Consider the following 25,674-nt stretch of genomic DNA (forward strand, 5'->3'; position numbering starts at 1 on the left):
ACCGTTAAAAAAAGCCCATTGGATAATCTTGGGGAAGAAATTATTCTTCCAGGTTCGGGTGTTATTTATGCTCCAGTCTGTTACTCATAACTTTCTCATTTTTATTGTCCAAACGACTTATTTAGTTGCCACTTAAACAATTTCTATGCTTTTGTAATGTCTTATGGAGAGGTTTTTGTATTTGTAACTGAAAATAACTATATTCTTCTTAATAAAATGTACACATCATTTTTGGGTTGGGGGATAGTGAATTACTGTTTGTTTTTTGTTTCTTTGCTTTGTTTTCATTTGATGTCTAGGTTTGTTACACTGCTGTTTAGCGTTCAGAAAGGTTTTAATAATGTTACAAACGATTTTTTATAATCAATTTCATGCAAGAACCTTGGAGAAAATGTCACAGTTAAAAAAATAAAATAATAATTATATATATATATATATATATATATATATATATATATATATATATATATATATATATATATATATATATATATATATATATATATATATATACACACAGCTGTTTTGAGGACCATTTCAGAATATTAAAACATACTGAAGTAAACTGCTGATTAAATTCAGCTTTGAAGCATGGGAATACATTACATTTTAAAATCTAAAATAATAATAAAATAATAATAATTGTTTTAAAAAAAATCTTAATGTGTTTCTTTAGATCATATAAATGCAGCCTTGCTGAACATAAGAGACCTTTTTAAACCAATCTAAAGTCAAATGTTACAAGTGTAGTGAATAACTTAATATTAAATGTTTTGTAAATAAATGTACACTGTACACAGCATATCTAAATGTGTTGGTTTGTCTTCACCATTATGTCACCGACTCTCTAAGCTGTTCAATTTTATAATGCCATTTTTGTTTTCTAATATATCTAACAAGAACATATTAGTAACCATCTAGACCAGGGCAGCTTGCCCAAACATTTTTCATATGAAGGGCCAATAACCAAAAATCATTGAAAGTCATGGGCCGAAGATAAATATACCAAACTATATTAGATTAAAGGTAGGTAAAAAAATGGGTAATTTCCTAATTTATTTGATAATATTTAAAAATAAATAAAAAACATCACTTTGAATCATATTAACTAATGCAGTATAACTTTTTTAATTAGAACTTATTGCAATAAAAACATAAACAATCGCATTTATAACACAGAGGAGTTCAATGCTGAATACACTAGTCAAGCAGAATCTGCCTTTCCTTGATTTGCTCAACAAAGTCTGCATTGACCTCTGTCCCGTGGGTGACAGGATGTTCATTTTAAACTAAATTACAGCATTTAAATTGAAACATTTAATTTAGTTTTGTAGCTTAACAATGAAACAAACAAATAAAAGGTTACATTAAAATTGAAACAACAATCTCTAAACCATAGGTGACCAACGTAGGGCCCGTGGGCCAAAGTTGGCCTATTGCAGCCTTTGATTTGGCCCACCATCCCATCTGAAAAAAGAGGGAGAAGGATGGACAGGGTTGGAGCGAATTTAATTCCATTCTGTCATAAATGAGATTGTTTTTGTTTTTACTGTAATAATATAAAAAATACTGTATTAGTTAACATAAAGCAATGTTTTCTAATTATTTTTAAATATTATTAAATAAATAAGGAAATTACCCATGGCTACTATAGTTACCTTCGGCCCACATCCCTCAATCAATTTTGGTTTTTGCCATCCCTCTCATTCTCCCTCTCTTCGCAGATTAGATGGTGGGCCAAATCAAAGGTTACCATGGGCCAACTTTGGCCCGCGGGCCCTAGTTTGGCATCTCTGATCTAGACCATCTAGTCAGCAAGAATACAATCTACTGGTGTAGTAGCCCATCACAGTAAACCAGCATGTTTTTAGAAATCTCACATACATAAACACATACTATAAATGGTGAAAATGATTTTTATATCAGCATATTCAAATTCTTCACAGATAGCTGTATTTACAAGAACAAATCCAAAATGACATGAAATCTTGAAATTCAGTCTGTTGCTTTTAGAGATAAGCTGTACATTTGCCTAATTCTGCAGCCCAACTAAAACAAAGCCAACCTTTGGTTTGCTTAAACATTATGTTTGATATAGAGTGAGATTGGTTGTCTGGTCAAACGCAGTGAATTTGAGACTAAACACATTTAAAATTAATTTAAATACAATATATTTAGGGTGTATTCACACTTACTGTTCCATTGTCTTTGGTCCAGACCAAAATGTAAAAAAGAAAACAAGTAATACATTTAGTCCTGGTAGCATTCATGCTGTCATTTTAAAGACTGAAAATAAACTTTGTTAAACAGGGTAACAATACCACTATGAAAAGAAAAACAGGTATTCTTGAGAAGACTGTCCTTTTATGGTCACATTTTGTGACATCATGTCTTGTATTTGGTTCATGTACATGTCTTTGGTCCATGTTGCATTTATATTTCAGTCAAACCGTACAAGTTCAGTTGGAAGTGGACCAAGACCATCTTTTCAGGGATCTCTGTCCGCTTGTTAAGCGCGCAACCAAAGGTGCAGCAAACAAGGTTAATAGAGCAGTCACACAAGAATTAATTTTAATTGGACCAACCTAGTAATAATAATAAACCTTGTTTCTGTTGTTTAACTGTAACCATGCAAATGTGTAAATTATGGTATATCTAAGATTGGAGGTTATGGTGGAACTGATGTTTGAGATTCTGAGGGCTATATGGAAATCAGCCATGCTGCATAGTACAACAATGTTACATATAAAAGGAAAAACAAGGAAAAAAAGACTGAATTCATTAATAAATACCTATGAACCAGATATGGGACCAAGTCATTGTTTTACAGGTCACTGGTAGGTCTTGAGACTAAACCTTCAAGTCTTGAGTCTTAACCTTCAAGTCTTGAGTCTTATGCCTAGTTCACACTACAGGATTTTAAACATCGGCAAATCGCTGTGCTGTTCACACTACATGACTTGATTTTGTGTCTTTTAATCGCTGTGGTGTTCACACTACGCGACACTACGTAAATGATCCACAAGAGGGGGGGTCACACACTACAAGATCTGACAACAACTCATGCCCAGTCAAGCTTCCAAAGCACAGCCAATGAAATTTTGAGGGAGGGGTCGTCAGAAAAAGCTGAACACTGCTTGTGTGCTGATGACATCACTGACAGCGTTTCAAGCTTTTAAGGAAGCATTTAAAAAACATCGTCAATCAGCTGATGCATCAGCGGATCAATTGCTCATCTGCAAGGTTCGAGTGGAGAGATACACAGAGTTTTTAATTTTTGTAATTTAATAACTCTTTGAAATAAAACTAACATATCTATAACACCCTGACGTTTCCTAAATATCTGTGTATTTCTTTCTAACGTTGTTATTTTTTTAAATTACAAAACAGTAAAGAACTGAGCATTTCTACCTTTAATTACCATATTGGTCAACATGACTGCATGCATGTCTGCTACTTTTCGCTGTGACTTTAAATATGCGTGCATTTTTTGCCTAGCAACTTCCTGCTAACATAAACATAACTTTCTGATAGCAAAAAAAATAAATTTACTTCAGATATATCTTTCAAAACAGCATATTCTGGGCCAAGAAATAGCTCCTGTTTGAAAGTGAAAATGAACGCAGAGACTCAGACCTTTGCGTGCACACAAGCAGTGAATAGTGTTCAGTTTTTTCTGACAGTTTCTCCCTCAAAATTTCATTGGCTGTGGTTTGGTAGCTTGACTGAGCTGTTGGGGAACGAGTTGTTGTCAGATCATGTAGTGTGTGACCCCCTTCTTGTGGATCATGTACGTAGTGTCACGTAGTGTGAACATCACAGTGATTAAAAGACACAAAATTAAGTCATGTAGTGTAAACGGCACAGTAATCTGCCGATGTTTAAAATACTCTAGTGTAAGACTAGGTTTAAGTCTCAAATCTTAACCTTCATATCTCGAGTCTTTATCTTAAAGTCTCTAGTCTTAACCTTTAAGTCTTTAGTCTTAACCTTCAGGTCTTGAGTCTTAATCTTCAAGTCTCAGTTCTGAACCTTCAGGTCTTGAGTCTTAACCTTCAAGTCTCAAGTCTTAACCTTCAAGTCTTGAGTCTTAATCTTCAGGTCTTCAGTCTTAACCTTCAAGTCTCAAGTCTTAACCTTCAAGTCTCGAGTCTTAATCTTCAGGTCTTCAGTCTTAACCTTCAAGTCTCAAGTCTTAACCTTCAAGTCTTGAGTCTTAATTTTCAGGTCTTCAGTCTTAATCTTCAAGTCTCAAGTCTTAACCTTCAAGTCTCGAGTCTTAATCTTCAGGTCTTCAGTCTTAACCTTCAAGTCTCGAGTCTTACTCTTTAAGTCTTGAGTCTGAATCTTCAGGTCTTCAGTCTTAACCTACAAGTTTCGAGTCTTAACCTTCAAGTCTTGAGTCTTAACCTTCAAGTCTTGAGTCAGTAAAGTCTTTGTGAGACTCAAGCAATCCAAGTCAAGCCCCTGCTTATTTCAAGCAGAGATGAGACCAAGTCATTGTTTTGCAAGTAAAAGTTAAACTCAAATCTTTTATTTCTAGTCTCCAGTCAAGTCCCGAGTTCAGTCATACAAGTCCAAGTTGAGTCCCAAATATTTTACCCCACACCTTTGCTGAGTTCATTCAGACAGAACACAGGACATTAACCATGAAATTACAAAACAAATGTAAGAAAAAATGTGCAGATGTCATCTGGATCCTTTCAAGGCTTACTTTAGTTTGGTCAGATCTGGTGTAGAAGAACGTCACTTCAATTCACAAAAGTCCACCACAGACAATATGAGTAGAAAAGCAGGTTGAATGTGTGTTTTTGCTGAGCACTGTGAAATCTTGAAATTTTGCTCCTGTGCTGTCCTCTCACACACTCATTGTCATGTTAGGAGAATACTGTAAGACAGAAGATGGCATTGAATGACATCTGCAGCTGTATTTAACACAAATGATCTTTTGGAAACAGGCTTTCAGCATACATACACTTTCACTCTGAAATGGGTTGAGGAAGTTGCCGCTCATTTCTCCATCATCTCTTGGTGTGCCAGGCTGATTACTCATGCTGAGATTTCCTGGTGAGCTCTGATGAATGAAAGAAAGGACTTTTGAGGGTGCCGTCCACAAATGAATTTCAGCTAAATGTTCGTCACTGTTTAAATGTCTTTCAAAACTTTACGGAAATATCTCATACCTTTGGGAGGCTTTCAATGTCACCAGATCCTGTTGAATTGGGGGAAGGAAAAGGCTTTAAAGTATTCAATGCAAAACAGTAAAAGCAAGAATGTGCAAATGGATGGAAAACACATATATTTTTAGCATTGTGCTGTGTGAGTTAAATCTGTCCTACCTAATGAACCATTCATATGATGCGGTTCCATGCCTGCCATGCTCCCTATTGGGCCATCAGCACCTGAACCTAACGGAAACTGAAAGGAGATTTATCATTATAGCCTACGAAGTTCTACTGTATATACAGTTAGGTTCATAAATATTGGGACATCGACACAATTACAACATTTTTTGCTCTATACACAAACAATGGATTTCAAATGAAATGAATGAGATGTGCTTTAACTGCAGACTGTCAGCTTTAATTTGAGAGTATTTACATCCAAATCAGGTGAATGGTGTAGGATGAATGTGCCTCCCACTTGTTAAGGGACCAAAAGTATTGGTACAGAATAATAATCATAAATCAAAGTTTAACTTTTCAAGACTTGGTTGCAAATCCTTTGCAGTCAATTACAGCCTAAAGTCTGGAACACATAGACATCACCAGACGCTGGGTTTCATCCCTGGTGATGCTCTGCTAGGCGTCTACTGTCTTCAGTTCCTGCTTGTTCTTGGGGCAATTTCCCTTCAGTTTTGTCTTCAGCAAGTGAAATGCAAGCTCAATAAGATTCAGGTTAGGGGATTGACTTGGCTGTTGCACAACATTCCACTTATTTCCCTTCAAATACTCTTTGGTTGCTTTTGCAGTTAGCTTTGGGTCATTGTCCATCTGCACTGTGAAGCGCCATCCAATGAGTTCTGAAGCATTTGACTTAATATGAGCAGAAAATAATGCCTGAAACACTTCAGAATTCATCCAGCTGCTATTGTCAGCAGTCATCAATAAATACAAGACAATCAGTTCCATTGGCATCCATACAAGCCCACGCCATGACACTTCCCCACCATGATTCAGTGCTTAGGAGCATGAGCAGTTCTTTTCTTTCTCCATACTCTTCTCTTCCCATCACTCTGGTACAAGTTGATCTTGGTCTCATCTGTCTATAGGATGTTCTTCCAGCACTGTGAAGGCTTTTTTAGAACTCTAATCTGGCCTTCCGGTTTTTGAGGCTCACCAATGGTTTACATCTTGGAGTAAACCCTCTGTATTCACTCTGGTGAGTCTTTTCTTGATTGTTGACTTTAAAACACACATCTACCTCCTGGAGAGTGTTCTTGATCTGGCCAACTATTGTGAAGGGTATTTTCTTCACCAGGGAAAGCATTCTTCAGTCGTCCACCACACTTTTGATGTTTCTGAACTCACTTGTACGTTCTTTTTTTTAAAGAATGTTCCAAACAGTTGTTTTGGCCATGCCCAGTGTTTTTGCTATCTCTCTGATGAATTTGTTTTGTTTTTTCAGCCTAATGATGGCTTGCTTCACAGACAGTGACAGCTCTTTGGATCTCATCTTGATAGTTGACAGTAACAGATTCCAAATGCAAATAGCACACTTGAAATGAACTCTGGACCTTCTATCTGCTCATTGTAATTGGCATAATGAGGAAATAACACACACCTGGCCATGGAGCAGCATAGAAGCCAATTACTTTTGGTCCCTTAACAAGTGGGACGCACATATGCAAACTGTTGTAATTCCTACAGCGTTTTCCAGATTTGGATGTAAATACTGGCAGTCTGCAGTTAAAGCACATCTTATTTGTTTCATTTCAAATCAATTGTTTTGGTGTATAAAGCCAAAAATGTTAGAGTTGTGTTGATGTCCCAATATTTATGGACCCGACTGTATACAAAAGCTTATATATATATAAAAGCCAAATACTGTAAGACCCCTCACATTTGGTCTGGTCCCATTTGGTGGGACTGAGCTGATCAAGCTGTACATGTTGTCACTCGAGTTGTTTGACTCTATGAAAATGCACATCACACATTAGATTTCGCAATTGAAGACAAAACAAATGACTTTGTATAGAGTAAACAATGCAGTGTGATTCCTGCTGTCTACATTAGTAGCTAATACCTTATATCCTAATGCTAACTGCAAACTTTACCTCATAAATAACTCTAAAAAAATGCACATAACACCATTGTAGCATCTTACAAGAAAGGCACAATTAATGTTCAATTTCAGAATGTTTTCACTAATGTTGTTAGGCAAATTTTTGGCTAAAATACACTAAATCTATAAACAGAACAAAATAGATACCAGGTGGAAAAAACATAATGTGTTCCGACTGACCGCCATTGAACAGATCACTGAATTTTTTTATAAGTATAGTTCACCCAAAAAAGGAAAATGTACTTAACATTTAGATAATAATTTTTTTTAAAGAATGTTGGTAACAGGTAGCCATTCTCGAACATGGTAGGAAAAAAACTATTAAATGCAATATGCAATGACAAAGAGTGTCACAAATTTCTTCAAAATACTTTATTTTGTGTTCAACATTTGAAAGGTTTGGAAAAAGTAAAGGGTGAGTTTTTTTGGGTGAACTATCCCTTTAATACCAAGTGACGTGAAAACATGGCTTGCAGTGTTGGGGTAACATTACAAGTAACATGAGTTACGTAAAAATATTACTATTCTAAGTAATGAGTAAATAACTAATTACTTCATAAAATGAAGAAATAATATTTGAGTTACTTTAAAAAAAAAAAGATTAATTAAATTTAGATTAAATAATTCACTTTTAAATAAATAGTTTGCTGAATTAAAATTAGTGTAATCACGTTGAATCACACTCAATGAGAGAATGAGCTCCCCATGAGAACAGACAGAAAACATGATGGCAGAGCCTTACATTTCTGTGATGGACGTGTTCTCATTATTATGAACACATGGAAGACAATGGGGTGGATGCAATATACAGCAGTTTTACTGAACTAATAAGACAAAAATACAAAAGTAGCAAACACATTGCTTTTAACTTTCATTAATCTGTACATACGTATAGCGTCAGGAAGTTCTCAGAAGGTAACATTATTCTAATTTATTTTTATTAGTTGTTTTTAAAAAGGTATGGTAGGTTATACATTGTGTCGTTAAATGCAGAGCTCTTTTATTTAAACAAAGAAAAATACCCTGCAAGTTCTGAAAGAGATCAAGTCTCAGGCAGGTATGAAAAAGTAATGCATTACTTTCCATAAAAAGTTACTAAGTAACGCAACTAGTTACTTTTTTCTGGAGTAACTCAATATTGTAATTTATTACTTTCAAAAACAACTTTCCCCAACACTGATGGCTTATCACTATAGTGCATCTGAAGTAGTTAATGTTATTGCAGGTAATAATTACCTGCAGGACTGGGCATGATTGGTGTGCCCGGAGGGCCGCCTCCTGCTGGGGGACCCTGCAAACACACTAAATCTGCTTATTCAAATGACCAGAGGGTAACCCAAAGCTACCATAAAGAAGGTACCGAAGAGACCTTAGACAGCATTTCATTACCTACCGAATAACTGCCTGGAGATGCGGATGAATAAGGGATCTAAATGGGCAAAGAGAAAGACTGATACTCATATTGTTCAATATACGGTAGTTTTAATCAGTTTTCACATGCCATGTTGAGAACTAACCGAATTGTTATTTGGAGGATTTGGCCACGGTCTTACTCCTGCAGGACCCCTTTACACAATAGTACACAGATATATTATTTTATACAGGAGTAGCAATAGAGATTCTGACTTTAAGGAAGAGTTCACCCAAACATGAAAATATGCTTTTAAATTTTTTGTCCTCAAAACATGCAAAGTGTAGACTTTTTACTTCAGCAGAACATAAAAACTTTAAATGAAATAGGGGTCCTTGCTCCAAATAATGCATACCAATGGCTACCACCAGCGCTTTAAGAGTCTTATGAAAACTTACACAGCAAAACAAAATTACAAAACACTGAGGTCTTATGCACAGCCTCTGCAAGATTGCTAAACAGTTTCTCAAGAGTCTGGAGGACCATTTGCTCAAGCTGTGGGTAAAAGACAGTATTTTCACAAACACAAATGTTCAGATTCTTGCACAGACCAAATGTTCACTTTAATAAGACGTAATGTACTGTAAGAAACTGCAGTTTATTTTGTTTAGCCAGTTTTTATTTTTGACTTCAGACCACATTTTATGCTAAAAATCTTGTCTAATGTTCTACTGAAAAAGAAAACAAAATCACCTGCATTTTGGATGACTTGAGGATGAGTGAATTTCATTTTTGGGAGAAAACCTTTCCAATGAATTCATTCTCTAATAAATATTGGAGTATTTACGCAATGGAAAGGCAGTTATATGAATACAATTACATGTTAATCCCTGGCATTCCTGGTCCAACTAGGGCATTTAAGGGAGGCCTCATTCCACCACCATAGTTCTGGAACATCAATTCAATCATTTAACACATTACACTACATTGAATTTGAATGCAGTATCACAAATTTACCTAAACATCCATTGATAACTTACCTGTGGTCCAATAGGAACCATTCCTCGAGGGGTCATCCGCTGCATGGGCCCACTCATGCTGGGATGGCCTTACAAAAGCACGAAGGAAGCAAACAGGTTTCATATTCCACAGTGGATTATAAAGCAGTTAAAGGAATCTACATAATTCACTTACAGTACATTTTATTTTGATGTTCCCCTTTAGACATACTTGTAGTTAGTTAATTATTCAATTTAGGGTTTGTAGAATAAGTTGATGTCATTTCAAACAGGGTTTCAACCTAAGTCAAACCTAAGACTTGTTAAGACCCGTTTAAGACCATGAAGAAGACAATTTCAGACTTATATAGGGCTCATAAACGCTGAGGAATTTTTAATGGCCCAGCAGAAAAAAAAATTACTTTCCCCATCAAAAAACTATAATAATTACTTATTTCTTAGCAACAGCTTTTAAATAATGTATCAAAACAAGAAGACCCTAGTTCACTCAACATGACTGGAGGTGTGTTGGACCGATTGGGTAGCTTTAGATAAACAAAGGAAAATTAAGACCTATTTGAAAGCATTTAAGACCTACAAGACATTTTTTCAGCGAATTTAAGACTTCTTAAGACCTAAACTTTTGTTTTTGAAATTTAGGACATTTTAAGACCCTGCGGATACCCTGTTCACTGCTTCTTATAGTCTGTAGAACAGGGGGAACCTATGGCTCGGAAGCCACATGTGGCTCTTTGACCAAACATATGTGGTCATATAAATATGTTATAAAGTTAAAAAATTATAGCTGTCAAAAAATACAATTACAATTCCCTTTATATTGTATTTTTACAGCAAACTGAATAAGAACTCAGTTTACAATAAAAGGACGTCTTAACCAATGCACATGTGTAGCGCTGTGGTTTAACTTGAATTGTGACACCAATAAAGGGCAAGCAACTTACATTTCTATGGTAACCTCACACATGTACATTCAAACAACATTTATGAGTGGCGGTGGCAAAAAGAAAGTCTATAAATTGTTCTTTCTTAATTCATCTGTCATATTTTCTTATTTTTAAGTTGTGCATGGACATAAATAAATGTTTTTTTTTTTTTAAATAAAGGTTTAAGCCCCCCATGGCTCTTTAAAAAATGCATTTGATAAAAAAAATCAGAAATGGCTCTTTGCTGAAAAAAAGAGTCCTGACCACTGCTGTAGAATGTCTGCTAGGAGGCCATCAAATTAAGTCTTGCATTTATCAGTTACTAATTAGTCTGCTTATACTCTTGAGACAGCTAGATGACTTGTAGCATCAAAGGTTACTTAACACTATTAAGTGTTAAAGGCCATTCACACCAAGGCTAACTATAAATTTTAAATCTATTTATTTTATTTTATTATTTTTTTTGTTTACACTTTTTGCATTACCCCCTTGTAACCAGAAGGTGTCCTCAGTGTGCTATGTGCATCTGACTGCTGAAGCCTGCTCATTAAATCTATTGATTAAAAACATCGAATTTGCAACCACAGTTAGCGTAGTGGATTGAAAACAACACAAATGATTTTCTCCAACATTTTCAATGATGGCAATATAAAGACACTGAAACTAGCACTTGATATATGAGGTACTTTTATTCTTAAAGTTTATTCGCCTGGCTTGCATACTGTAACTTTTATTTAATTAAAAAACATTTTCACACAGTATTGTTTTACCCAATTATTTTTAACAATGTTTTGTTTTGAAAAGCAGGCTGAAATGGTTAGTTCACCAAAAAACGAAAATTCTATAAATAATTAATCACCCTTGTGTCATTCTAAACTCCTGAAACTTTTGCCTTCAAAACACAAATTAGTATATTTTATATTATTATCCTCCATACAAAGGAAGGGTCCAGAGTGTTAAACTGGAGTGTTAAGTCTGGACTCCAGACTCATTTAAAGCTTAGGAAATGACTTAAAAACATTCTCAAAACAGTCCATATGCCTTCAGTGGTTCAATCAGAAAATTATTAGGCTACAAAAATACTTTTGTGTGCACAGAACACAAATAACGTCTTTATTTAACCGTTTTTTTCCTCCTCACTTTTAGCATAGGGTGCATGTTTACAAGAGTGCTATGAGGAGCGTCGCCTTGAATTGCGCTGCTGCTGACATTCACCTTAGATGCACTTTTGTTTATTTCAAACAAAGAAGTATGAGGAAAAGGCTTTAAGCTGGGGAAAAGTCATTCTGAAAGAGACCCCAACAATATTGTTTCTCTACATCTTTATCATTGCAGCTGTGGTCTGAGCTCTGAAGTTTAAAAATCAGAACTTTTTTTAAAACAATGTCTTTATTGTTATATATATATAGGTATGCTGCTTGGTGTAAACAGCCCTTTTTGCTAGGTTTAGATTCAGCAATATCAGCCTATTATTTGAACAATCCTTTTAATGTAGGATGCTGTGGTCATTTGTAAAAGACAATGGGAAGCACTAATTGTTCATCTGGTACAATCATATATGGGATAATGACCAGTAGGAGCGCAGACACTTGTCAATAGGGTTCAAACATGACAAAACAAAAGATGATAGTATTAGATAATTATGCAACAGAGGAAAGATTTGTAGAGCTATGTTGGGCTACTCCAATGACTAAATATGCAGCTTTGTTAGCCACTGTTTGTTTAAGCTCTTTCCAGAAGTCAGTCGCTAATTCCATCACAAATGACATCACACGCATAATTAAAGATGACAAGTGATGACGGGTGAACACTCGAGAAGAATTTAGCAGTCAAAATAACATTCTGGTAATAACCTGTATACAAAATATCACATTGCACAATTTCTAGTTTTGATTGGAAATCTATTAAGTTTGTGAAATAGATTTGAATAGGTTCAAGAGTACAAAAAGTAAACAAAAAGACAAAAGGCAGATGGTTAAAAAAGTATATGTGTTGGTTTGATCATAAATTTATTGCTATGTTTACAGTTCTGTTAGGATTTTTAATCTTTTAATACCTGGCTGTCTTGTAGGGTCCATCCCACTGGGTAGGAGTGGCTGGTTCCCAGGCCCCAAAGCCTATTCAGATTTAAGCATTTAAGCATTAAGCAATGTCAGGCACTTCTAAACATTAAAAAAATGAAATTAATAGATAGATAAATCCCCGAAGAAGATTATATGAGTAAAAAGACCTGATTGGGTATTCGGAGAGAGCCTCTGGGTCCGCCAGGATATCGAGGAGACATAAACTGCTGAGAAAGCACAAAGACAGAGAACAGCTGATCAGTTCAGTCTACAGTACTGTATATTGCGTCAATTTCCAAGAGCAGAGGACAAATCCTTCATGATTCTCAAAGCAGGCAAACCAGAACTTTATAAATCACACCACCAGATGGCAACACTGCACGTCTATTTTAGATATTTTAAATTCAGTTTTATGGTGTGTTCAAGTTTATAATTGTAAGATGGCAAGTCATAATTACGCAGTCAGGTCTATTCAAATCACTTTAAATGAACTGTAAAAACGATGAAGAGTTTTTAACTCTGTATCTTTAAAATGACAAATAAAATGTGCATCAGTGTGTGCTTTTACTTAATGGAGTTGTTAACAAAGATTCGGCAGCAGAACCACGCCTCACTTTGTCTCCTTAACCAATCACCTACTCCCTAAAACTTATTTAAGGCAGACCAGCCATCTAGCACTGTTCTTCCCGTTCTTTCAAACCCAACCTCCCTCCCTCCATTTCCTCACATCTCATTCACAATCCTATAACCCTCTCTTCACTTCTAGGTTAAATTGGGAGGTCCAATCACTCTACCAAAATATGACATAGACAGTACCCCAACTCTGAGTCTTTGGGCATCATCGTAGGACGCCCGATCAACCAAACAACCTGTTCGCTGTTTATCCTTTTACTTCCCTTCCTCTTCATCCCACTGTACTCTTACCATCACCTTCATCCCTACAATAAAGTCTAGCTCAAAGTGTGGCGTGGTCCATGCTGGTGAATTTGTCTATATTGGTTCTGCTATCATATATTACAAATGCAATAATCTTGAATTGGGCAGCACAGTGGCCCAGTGGGTAGCACAATTGCCTCACAGCAAGAAGGTCGCTGGTTAGAGCCCCGGCTAGGTCAGTTGCCATTTCTGCGTGGAGTTTGCATGTTCTCCCCATGTTCACGTGGGTTTCCTCCACAGTACAAAGACATGCAGTACAGGTGAATTGAATAAGCTAAATTGGATGTAGTGTATGCGAGTGAGCGCAAGAGTGTGTGGGTGTTTCCCAGTGATGGATTGCAGCTGGAATGGCATACGCTGCGTAAAACATGTGCTGGATAAGTTGGTGGTTCATTTCGCTGTGGCGACCCCAGATTAATAAAGGGACTAAGCTGAAAAGAAAATGAATGAATGAATAATCTCAAATTCAAATGCTCTGAGTTCAAATCATCAATAACGTGGCTTCAGTTCGTTCCTCAATACAAAATCAAGAAAATCGTATTTATAGGAAGTATTGCACATTCTAGATGATAATAATAAAGGAATCTAAAAAAATTGGGGCTGTTTTATGTTTTTGTGTGCTCCACAATTGTGACAAATTTCACATTTAAAGATACAAACATACAGTATCAAAACAAAATAGTTTTTGACATCACCTCATACATCAGTTTCTCATCAAATCTTCTGACCAATAAAATGCTCTGTAATATCTGACATGTCCTGCCCCCTTCAAGACACTTCTTATTTGGTTTTCTTTTGATGTACTTGAGCTCAAGCACTCTCATTGGCAGTTTATTTTTAAGAGGGGCTACTCTACTTTTCAGGCTTCAGTTAAATTACGTCACAGTGAAACAAAAATGCATATTTTATTTGCACTTGATGGGAAGTAAAGTATAGCCAGTGACCTGATTTAAATGCATTCTGATTATTTTACATCATTCATTTACACACATTATTCGGAGAGAAATACAAGTTTGAAACACTTTTAGACAAGTTAACAGCTAAATAGTTATTTAAAGATTATTTTCATACCTGTCAACATTGGGATGTAAAAATAAGGGACATGCCTACCATAATAAGGGATAAACCCCCCCCCCCCCCCCCCAACCCCCACCCCACCCCCTAAAGTGTTATTGTAAATAAACAGTTAACGGTCAGTAAAATGTTTTATTGTTATTATTATTTGCAATAAAAAATAGTATACATTAGCAGCAAATTAATTAGCAAACAGTTCAACTTATTAAAATAACAGCTATTATAAAGAAATAAAATGATCAAATCTCATTAATCTTTTCTTCACTGTATAATTTACACATTCTGATTAAAGAGCAATGAATGAATCTCATTTATTTCGATTTTTAGTTTGATTGCATTAAATAACAGAGGTGTCATTTTAAAAATGCACACACCTAAGGTTATAATGAAAAAATTCAATTGCTTTCCTAAATTTTTATGCTCATTTAGGACAAAATTAGTTGTGTTTGAGAAAAAACCCACCAAAATCGACATCTTTAAATGTTATTATTATTAATTATGTGTATATATCTGTTCAAACACGCACTCAAAACCCAGACTTTCGCTCCAGTTCAAATCGCGTGTACAGAATCCGGAAACAGCCTCTGTTTATCACTATGGAGCACGTCTGACAGTCACGCACCGCTACATGACTGTTTTCAAGATTGAATGGGGGGACAGCACCTGGAAGGGAATCGCCCCGTTTTTATATTTATTTCAAAGGTTGTTTCACAATACGCGTTTTTCAGCGATCTTGCGTCCTCGTGTTCTCGTGTGATTTAATCATCAACTGCCAAAAATCAGTTCTAAAACTCAAGACCGCAAGAACGGAGGACGCGTGAAACTTCCTGAATGTGTTCTTGATATCGAGGATGCACAAATGCAGACTTGATCACCGAACTCGCTCTAGAAATCCCAGAAGCCATTGCGACTGGAGGTGGGAAGCACAGCAATTTATTTAGGTTCATTATTAAAGTTCAGAGATTTAACTTATTTATCTCAGGAGTTTTCCTAAATGAAACGGTGAATATAGACATTTCCTTGAATATCTCAATAAAGACACATTAGGGGGGTTTATTTGCTGAAATTCTTATTAAAATCAGTGTTTTGTGCAATATACTGTATATTTGTAAAGTCTAGGGGTCATATAGGGAGGATCGGCTCTTTAATGTTTATAGCCACCCTTCAGAGAAAGACTGAAAATACGGGAGAAATACAGAAGAATACCTTTACGGGATGATAGCAGGACGGAATTGTAAAATACGGGAGAATCCCAAGAAAACAGGAGGGTTGACAGGTATGATTATTTTACCAAACTTATATTCAGCTTTGTCTCCATTTTTTTTTATTAATGTCTACTTTTCATCTTCAAATCAAATCCTAATGAATAAATATCCCGTTTTATTTGTAAATACAAGTCAAAAGATATCCAGTGGGTTGTAGCAGACATTGACTTCAATATATAAAAGCAAGTGCAATCACAACAGATGTATGGTGAACCACGCTGTATTTGTTAAGTTCAAAGAACATATCTCAGCAGACCGCTTAAAGTAAATCTGGATCAAACTGAGTGCGTTCGAAAGGAAAACCGGAGAAAGGATTGTTAGAGCTGACGGCTGGATTCTTCAGGAGTCTGAGCTTAAGACTATCAATGAGCGATTGTCAATAGACATCAGGCAGGCCAGCAGCTCTCAGACTTCCTGCTGACAGGAAATCAATGCATGTTCTGGTGCATTATTACTGATGTACAGCCCAGTGTTTATGCACTCCAAATCCTCCTTCAAAAAAACAACAACGGACAATTAAGCGGATAATTGAAAAAACATATCTGTTATTCCAATTTGACAAGTGAAAGTATGGAAATCCGTGCATAAGCTGGTCTTATAGACTTTCACATATAGCTTTCTTGGCCTGAATAAATATTTAATTGACCGTTCATTCATCATTTCTCCTGACTCAGCGCTGTCTCTGCCGGTTCAGCTGTCAATCACAGAGGAAGAAGAGAACTTCTCTATTCATACAGTATTTCAGTCTGTTATTATCTGAATTCTTTCTCCAATGCCACTGTTTTTTTGGGGTAGAATATGTCTCGAAATCCCTTATCAACAGGCTAAAAATAAATTAGTTACACATTTAAAAGGGCCGCATGTAAGAAATTGTTCACTTTTTGTTTTCATCGCCAATGAACTGCTTGTAATAAAACAAGAACTCCTCTGACTTCCTAGTTTGACTATGAAAGCCTGTAGAATGATTTTCACGCATGTACTGCAAAAATTATTTTCTTACTTAGATTTTTTTGTCTTCTTTCTAGTCCAAATAGCTAAAAATTCCTAAATCGAGAAGAATTTTCTAGACAAGCAAAACATATAGTCTAGTTTTAAGAAATAATATGCCAAAATTTCAATTTTCATCTGATCATAGTATCTGATCATAGTAATATCTGATTCTTTGGAGCTTTGCTACAAATGTGTTACATCACTGCAAAAATGCTTTTCTTACTTAGATTTTTTGTCTTTTTTTCTAGTCCAAATATCTAAAAATTCTTATATCAAGAAGCATTTTCTAAGCAAGCAAAACATATTGTCTTGTTTTCAGAAATAATATGCCAAAATTAAGCAAGTTTTTCCTTAAAACAAGCAAAATAATCTCCTAGTGGGGTAAGCAAAATAATCTTATGTCAAAAGGAAAAACAAGATTATTTTGCTTACCCCATTGGCAGATTCTTTTGCTATACATGGTAAATTTATTGTATCAGATGTGTTTTGTTCATGCAAAATGTGTCATTTACCTGGAAAAATCCAGGAGGTAAAGGCATACCGTCTCCAGGTGGACTCCCAATCACTGGACTCTGTGTTGCTGCTGCACTCTAAAGGACACACAATCCCAATAACATACATAAACACACACACACACACACACACGCACACGCACACGCACGCACATGCACGCACACACACACACACACACACACACACACACACACACACACACACACACACACACACACACACACACACACACCCTTAATAAGCAAGGAAAGCAGCATAAAGGACTTCACTTTACATATCACAACTCCATACTATATTATAAATATTCTGAAATTAACTGACAATTCGATAGCCAGAGCAAAACAACAAGCAGCAAAAAGATTGATTTAAATTCCCGTCCTGTATAACAAATGTCTGCTCTTTTCTTATGGCCAGACAAGTTAACATACAATGAGCTGGCACACTGTGACTGCACTAAAGATCATAAATTATTTCTTAATAAGACTTATATTTGTGGAGGTGACTGTACAGAGATGGAGATCAATAAACAGCCATCAGCATATGGATTCAGTATGGGCGCTTCACCCAAAAAATGAAAAATCTGTCCTCATTTCCTATTGTCATCCCAAGCGTAGTTTCTTGTATGAAAAAATAACTATGGTATATCAAGCAGATTAAAGTTCTCATTGACTGTAATTGTACAAGCAAAATTACAACCCAGGCTTATTCTGAAAATGCCGTTATATACATTTCTGGAGAGTGCCAAATACATCCCAGTGTCAGGTTCTGTGTTGTGTTCCGGTAATGTTTGCGTCATGTGCTCCTTTGTTTCCCACCGTTTCTTGATGTTCATTAGTTTTACCTGTGTTCCTCCCCTGTGTGTTATCAGTTCCATTAGTCCTTGTGTATTTTTTACCCCTTAGTGTGATTTAGTCCCTTGTCTGGTCTCAAACGTCATTCCTGATCATCATTCTGGTGTGATATGTCATTCCTGAAGAACCCAGTGCTCCTACGTGTATGTGTTCCAGTGTTTTGTAGTAAGTATCTTGTAAATAAATATGTGTTTTGATATACTCCTGCGACTCCAGTGTGTCTGTTTAAAGAGAGTGAGATCGTGACAACCAGGAGTTAATTTTTTAAAATGTATTTTTTAATAAATTTTTTGCTTTTCCCTAAACTGATTTTTACCACGTTTTAAAATGTTACCACATTCATTCCCTGTTATTTACTGTTTATTTTTTGGCTTCTGTTTTTGTCTTACGCGTTTTCTGGAACAATTCTTCACTGGACTCGAACCCTGTCGTGGTGGTAGACTCCTCTCTGCATCTCAAATCCGCCGGTGTACATGTCAAGCTACTTGACAAACTGGTAACAGTGGGAAAGTCGTGGTAAGTGGTCAGCTGGTAAGAGCGAAAAGGAACGGCATCATATGAACGGTACGTTCTTCTGGCTACATAATTCGAGATCTCCAGAAATGTATATAGGGCTACGTTTACAGAATGAGCCTAGGTTGCAAAACTTTGAGGGTGAGTAAAGCACAGAACTTCCTCTTTAAAGGCACAGTATGTCATTTTTCTCCTCTAGAGGGTGCATATTCACAACAAACAAAAGTGTAGTTTTGTTATGTCATGACTTAGTGTGGAATCATGGGAGTTGTCGTCTTCATTACATCCTACAGAAGTCCTGAAGAAATCTTATTATTAACTAAAGTATTTAAAACTTATTACCATGGTTGTGTAAAGCAGAGTAAGACTGACAACGAAATGTGACTGTTGCAGCAGTTGCTGATTAGAGACGAACATAACGTGACACTAAAACAGTGGAGCGCTGTTTCATTTTACTAAATACCTTTTAGGGATTTGTTATGATGTCTAATAATATACAGAAAATTGTGTAACCCTGTTATATATAAAAAGAAAACTGGAAATCGAGGCTGTTTGATGTCATTAGCATGGCGAAACAGGTCACAGTCAATGTGATTAGTGACAATTGCTTATTTCTTTGGATTTGCGGATTCATCTAAACATTTGGGATATTGTAAGTACGTAAGGCAGCACAATATACAACACTGCTTTAGGGGTTTTTGAATTTTTAAATGAAAAATATTACATATTGTGCCTTTAAAATGTAGCTTTAAAACCTTTCTCTCTCACATGCATACGCACACACACATACACACACCTAAAGGCTGAACAATGAGAGGAAATATGAAACAGAAGAAAGGCATTGACACTGAGAAGTTGCACCTCCTGGAAAACACATTTTGTCCACTGAATAATTAACAGCACTAGTGTTGATATACTACAGCTTCACTGCTGGTTTAGGCTTTCTGATCACAGGAAATAGAACAGAAACAGCTGCTTTCCCCTGTTTGCCCCCTCAGACACTCGCCTGAAAACACCAGCCTCAATGCCATGACCTCTGGTGCCCTCCATTTTCATTCTACCTTGCGCACCAGAAACTAGCGTAAAAATCTTGAATGTGAGTCTCGGCCAATTTTTTTTTAAGAGTGTCGCTGCATCGCGCACCTCACGAAACAGATGAGGCTTTTATACTTGATGCGTTCGCCATTGAGATATTCTTTTACATTACAGGGGGGAGTCAAAAGAAACCCACTGTATAGTCAGACGGATAAACAGAGAAGTGGGAAGTTTCCGGAATTATGTCAGATCATTAATATCATTGAAGATTTTTAAACTAATTATTTTTATTATTTTTAGAATTTATTATAATGATTATAACGATTTTTATAAGCATTCAAGATTTTTTTAAATCAAACTTTGATGCATCACTTGCTTTTGTTCATATCTCAGACAGTTTGACCTAATAAAGTTAAATATTAATGGCAACAGAACATGTGTTGCTCTACAATTATATATTTTATTATGGCAAGAATAAAAGCTTACTAACTTACTAAAAATACTGACGTTTGCACTGGAAATTAAAATGTAGGTATGTTCAAATTTAAATGTGCAAATATTGCACCAGAAAGTTGTATATTTGGTACTTTACCTAGATTGCACATAGAATGACAGATAGTGCACAAGATTTGCATAATATCAGAGAATTTCACTATGTATTGAATGTGTGTACTGCTTCAGTCTGTTTGTTCTGGTTTTGATTGTTCTGTAACTTAGGGTGACCAGATGAGACAGATTTTTAATGATGCTACATTGGCTTTGTTAAAGCAGATTTAATAGTATAATTAACAGCATTTTTTCAAACAAATTCTTTTGAGAAAGTTTAATTGCTATGTAATTGGAATCGAAATGTAAATTGTGTTTCCACTGACTTTTTTTTGAATGTTTCTTTTCTTGTTTTTGACTTCCCTGCTGTACCATATACACAGCCAATGTGTTCCATATTTTTAAGGTTTAAGCCTGCAGCAGCTCTCTCCGTCTCTAAGTTCATACATTTCCATATTTATTAGATTTGCTCCTTCTGTCTGCAATAAGGAGGCAATGTGTGTGTGTGTGAGCGTGTGTTTGATTGTGTGTGTCTGTGTGAGAGAGAGTGAGATTCCTCCAGTGGCTGGCTGGGTAGAGAGACTCATTTCTCTACTCATTAGAGAGACGTGGGTAGAATGGCAAGTCCCTTCGTCTAGACTTTCTCATCAGCTGCATCAGGACAACATCCCTGTTCCTCACATTCACTGAGACTGAAATAAATCGACTTTAAAACAGAAACCGAAAACATATGATTCAAGTTGTAAAAACTCTTAGATGGCCAAATGGTTCAGCGAAACACTGTGGAACACAAAACAAAGAGTGCCATGCTTTAACCAAATAAAGTTAGCTTGATGGATTAATATATTATGAGACTAAAATAAAAAAAACATCCAATTCACACACCGAAATTGATCCAAAACACAAGTAGCCTTTACATTAAAGGAAATTAACTTTGATTACACAATGCCTGTTCACGATTCTCTATAAGCTCTTTTGCTCTCACTCTTACATGTCTTTAAGCATGTGACTTTATCAGTGGTCTAACAAATTACAAATACACACTCAAATAACTGAATTGAACAAAGTAGATTTAAAAATGTGTACTTTTACTTTCATGTAGTACATTTTTAGTGCTGTACCTGTAATTTTACAGCACCAATTTTCCTGCAGTCACTTCTTTATTTTTTCTTGTCTATGCTAACTGGATAAGTACAATAACCACTCTCGCGATTCCCATCCATTCAAATCTTTTTAATTACAAACATGTACTTTGTGGAAGCATTAAACCTGTACAAAAAGATGCCAGGAAAATGACAGAGAGATTGTTTCGACTGCATGATCAGCGGATGAAAGATGCCGATACTTTATGATGACTGAAATTTACCCCAAATGTCCTTAAACAATAATAAAATACACTACAGAATGTTACGTTTCCAAACACATACTCGAATTGTATGTATTATGTCAGTGCTCATTATATGAGCCTGGTTTGTGGTGCCAACTGCTAAACACTCATAGTTTGTTAGTCAGGCTTTAATGTATAACCTAAGCATTTAACCTTAGGTTACACAGATTTCACTACGCATGTAAACACATAAAACTGTTTTCTGTCGGCATATTATACTAACCTAATGTGTTCTCGCATTGAATTCATCTAAATTTTTAAATTGGTATAGTCAATGAATGGCAAATAATTTAACTCAAAAGAAAATGGTACTGTCACTATATTTTTTATTTGTATACATGGTGGAATAATTCATTCATTTATTTTCCTTCAGCTTAGTCTCTATTTCAGAGGAAGTCACAGCGGAATGAAGCGCCAACTATTCCAGCATGTGTTTTACACAGTGGATGCCCTTCCAGCTGCAACCCAGTACTGGGAAACACCCATTTACACTCATTCACACACATACACTATGGCCAATTTAGTTTATTCAGTTCACCTATGGCACATGTTTTTGGACTGTGGGGGAAACCGGAACACCCGGAGAAAACCCACGCGAACACGGTAAGAACAAGCAAACTCTATACAGAAATACCAACTGGCTCAGCTGGGACTCAAACCAGCAACCTTCTTGCTGTTAGGCGACAGTGCTAACCACTGAGCCACCTTGCCACCTGGTGGTATAATTTTCACAGCAATATATTTATTATTCACTACTCGAGTAGTTTTTGAAGGGCGACTTTTTACTCATAATTTGAGTAGTCTTAAGAACAGATACTTTTACTCGCTCTTCATTTTTTTTGCAGTTAATGGCACTTTTACTTGACATTTATTTTGTCAGCTAGACTTAAGATCATATTACTAATATTACTTTAAATATAAATACAATAATTAAAATTCACTGTTTAACTTTTTCCAAAACTGGAAACATTGTACTGTAACAACAGGAAATAGGCCAATGGCACCGACAGGAAAGAAAACTTTAGCTGACCTCCACTATTAATCTTTCTCTTAATTCCTACAGTTCTGGTGAAAGCCAAGAGGAAATGCAAACATGGTTTACTTAAAAAAAAAAATGTAAACAATTTTTTAAAAAATGGTGCCAAATGGAAGAACTAAAAAGGGTTTTTCACTTCAATGCAGTGTGGAACAGGAATTTTCGATTACTGACAATTCCTAGTGAGTCCCACGTGCAATCTTTTGACCAAAGTAATATTATAGCATTGAATTAATCAATCAATAAATCATTTTAAACAAAACATTAACAGAGGTGACACTGTCAATCTTGCAGTGTTGCCATGTCCACAAATTACAAACATTTGTCCGTGACTTATTAAAGTGGGCAGACACATGTCAGCTTTTTATTTAGAGTTATTTTAGGGATTTTAATCGGCTGGTTGTTTTTTTCCAGCACCAATGAGTCAAGATGCACCTCTTTCCCAATCATATTCCTACACTGCACACAGCCTACAGGAGAATGATACATCATTGATACACATCTAGTTGTTCAGGTTGTAAATGTGGTTTTCACTATACCTGAACATAAATTCAGTTGCAGAATGCAGCTTCACTGAATTGTTCATGTAGACAACGGCATTAAACAGTTGAACTGACAGCCAAATTTAGCTGCAGGGTGGATGTTGGCACTGAGACATTTATTCAGCTAATTCAGAAATGCATACAGTTAATTCATTCAATAACTAGGTTACTGTTTTTATGAGACAATCATTAAATACTTGCCTCAACGCTAGCTTTGTTTCCATCTTCTTATTTTTATTCACATTTTGGAATGTTGCATAAAAATATCCAATATTATCCTATATTAATTATATATAAATATATTAAATATCAGTTTTATCTGATAAGAAAAAAGTACATAAACTTTAATGGAAACACATTTACCAAATAAATTCCAGATTTTGTTACAGATCATGTGAAGGCTTCTCCTACCGCATTGTCTTAAACCATATTTGGTGCCAGTTTATCAGGAATTGAATGTTTTGCTTTCTTTGACTCATTGGAAGGAAACTACTTTATTTGTAAATGTTTTATGCAATATTTGGTTTTATTCACAGGTCTAATTTGCACCTTTAGATGGAAAAATAGCTACTGATTAATTCTATCAAAGACATTCTCAAGATGGATGCATACATTCACCACAGGAGTCAAAGTATATAAACAAAAAAATGTCAGGAATCTTTTGTGATTCACTAGTCAGACCATCCGAGATATCATCATGTGAATAATATTGCAAAAAACTAATTCATATATTGTTTCCAGTCAAGATTTAGAGAAATCTCATCCCTTTATCAGAAGCAGGGTGGACAGTGATAATGGTATCCTTCCCAAAAAGAGCATTATACAGTTTATCCAGAACACTGCTGCCAGTATTCTGACCAGAACCAGGAAATCAGATCATATTACACCAGTCAGATTTATACTCCCTTCCAGTAACATTTAGAATACATTTTCAAGCACTATTATTTGTTATAAATGACTCTGGAGTCTTGGTCCTTAATAATTCATTGCAGATCACCATGCTAGATGAAAGTTTTCACATATGTGCCATTCTATAAACAAATAAACAGAAAATGTAAGCGAATGCCACAACATTCAAAAATGATCCAACTACTTCCAGTGATTTTCTGGGCCATGTTGATCACACTCTGCAGTGCTGTCCTGTCTGCTAAAGTACACCCAGTGTACCACACTGTGATACCATATGCCAAGATGCTTGGTAGAAGGACGCCAACAACCTTTGCTCCAACTTGTTTTTCCTGAGCACTCTGAAGTGGAGTCACTGCTGGGCCTTCTGACTTATACAGTTACAGTACTTGTGATGGGCTATTTTAACAGAGATGGGATTGTCAAAGGCAACATCTTTGGGATATAAAACAGAAAATTTTGAAGAACGGTGACAAGTGTGCTTCCCTGCACCAATAAATGGATGACTATAAAAGATTGCACTCACTGTTCAACAGCATAACAATACCATCATATGGATGCAGATATTTAAGTAACATCTTAAGTGAACATACTTGTTTGTCTGAAAAACTAGGCTTTTTCTCCTTTGAAAATGTGCATTCCGTGCCAGAATGTCCGTCTTACTGTACGTTCACACAAGAGCGTGAAAGTAGCCGGAAGTCATTCATTTTTCAATGAGAGCCGGCAGCGATAAGCGGCGAGGAGCAGCTTGGCGCATCTTCTCCGGTGTGGACGCCCGAGGAGTGTTGAAATCAAGTCAACTTTATGGTAATGAGCTATGATGCGGTTTGGCGGCAAGCAATCAGAATGTAGAAGTCCACTGCTTGAGAGGACTTCAGAGAAAACAATCACTGTGAACTTTGGTTCCGACCACAGCAGTTCCCAAGGGTTTGATTATTGCGGTCGCTGGATTTCCATTTATTTGCAATATGTTCTTACATAGATTATTTTCTTAAATACATTGTATTTTACATACATTACAAAGGTTACTGGCGAGTTACTGATGTGCTTTAATCTTTTATATAGCTTAAGTCAGAATTATTAGCCCCCCTCTTTTTTTAAATATTTCCCAAATGATGTTTAACAGAGCAAGGAAATTTTCACAGTATGTCTGATAATATTTTTTTTATGGAGAAAGTCTTATTTGTTTTATTTCGGCTAGAATAAAAGCAGTTTTTAATTTTTTAAACACTATTTTAAGGTCAACATTATTAGCCCCGAATATTATTTACAGTCATCATGGCAAAGATAAAAGAAATCAGTTATTAGAAATTAGTTATTAAAATTATTATGTTTAGAAGTGTTGAAAAAAATCTTTTATATATATATATATATATATATATATATATATATATATATATATAAATGTTTAAAAAGCAGGAATGTCATGTGACAATACAA

General features: G+C 35.7%; 1 protein-coding gene across 2 annotated transcripts in view; it reads right to left on the reverse strand.

Annotated features, from left to right (window-relative positions):
* Positions 1 to 3,966: 3,966 nt before the first annotated feature.
* ssbp2a (single stranded DNA binding protein 2a) overlaps positions 3,967 to 25,674 on the reverse strand; it is a 69,330-nt gene continuing 47,622 nt past the window's right edge. Inside the window, exons 5-17 of one of the 2 annotated variants that reach the window (XM_056458375.1) lie at positions 17,418 to 17,495; positions 12,808 to 12,864; positions 12,634 to 12,694; positions 9,676 to 9,743; positions 9,516 to 9,583; positions 8,802 to 8,850; positions 8,678 to 8,713; positions 8,521 to 8,575; positions 7,063 to 7,133; positions 5,340 to 5,418; positions 5,184 to 5,212; positions 4,976 to 5,074; positions 3,967 to 4,888 (exon numbers count right to left, since the gene is read on the reverse strand). In XM_056458375.1, coding sequence (XP_056314350.1) covers positions 4,859 to 4,888; positions 4,976 to 5,074; positions 5,184 to 5,212; positions 5,340 to 5,418; positions 7,063 to 7,133; positions 8,521 to 8,575; positions 8,678 to 8,713; positions 8,802 to 8,850; positions 9,516 to 9,583; positions 9,676 to 9,743; positions 12,634 to 12,694; positions 12,808 to 12,864; positions 17,418 to 17,495 — 780 coding nt within the window. In that variant the 3' untranslated portion in view covers positions 3,967 to 4,858. Of the gene's footprint in view, positions 4,889 to 4,975; positions 5,075 to 5,183; positions 5,213 to 5,339; positions 5,419 to 7,062; positions 7,134 to 8,520; positions 8,576 to 8,677; positions 8,714 to 8,801; positions 8,851 to 9,515; positions 9,584 to 9,675; positions 9,744 to 12,633; positions 12,695 to 12,807; positions 12,868 to 17,417; positions 17,496 to 25,674 lie in introns of both variants that reach the window. The other variant, XM_056458374.1, reaches the window with a different exon arrangement.

Source organism: Danio aesculapii, chromosome 5, assembly GCF_903798145.1.
Source record: "Danio aesculapii chromosome 5, fDanAes4.1, whole genome shotgun sequence".
Classification (NCBI taxonomy): domain Eukaryota; kingdom Metazoa; phylum Chordata; class Actinopteri; order Cypriniformes; family Danionidae; genus Danio; species Danio aesculapii.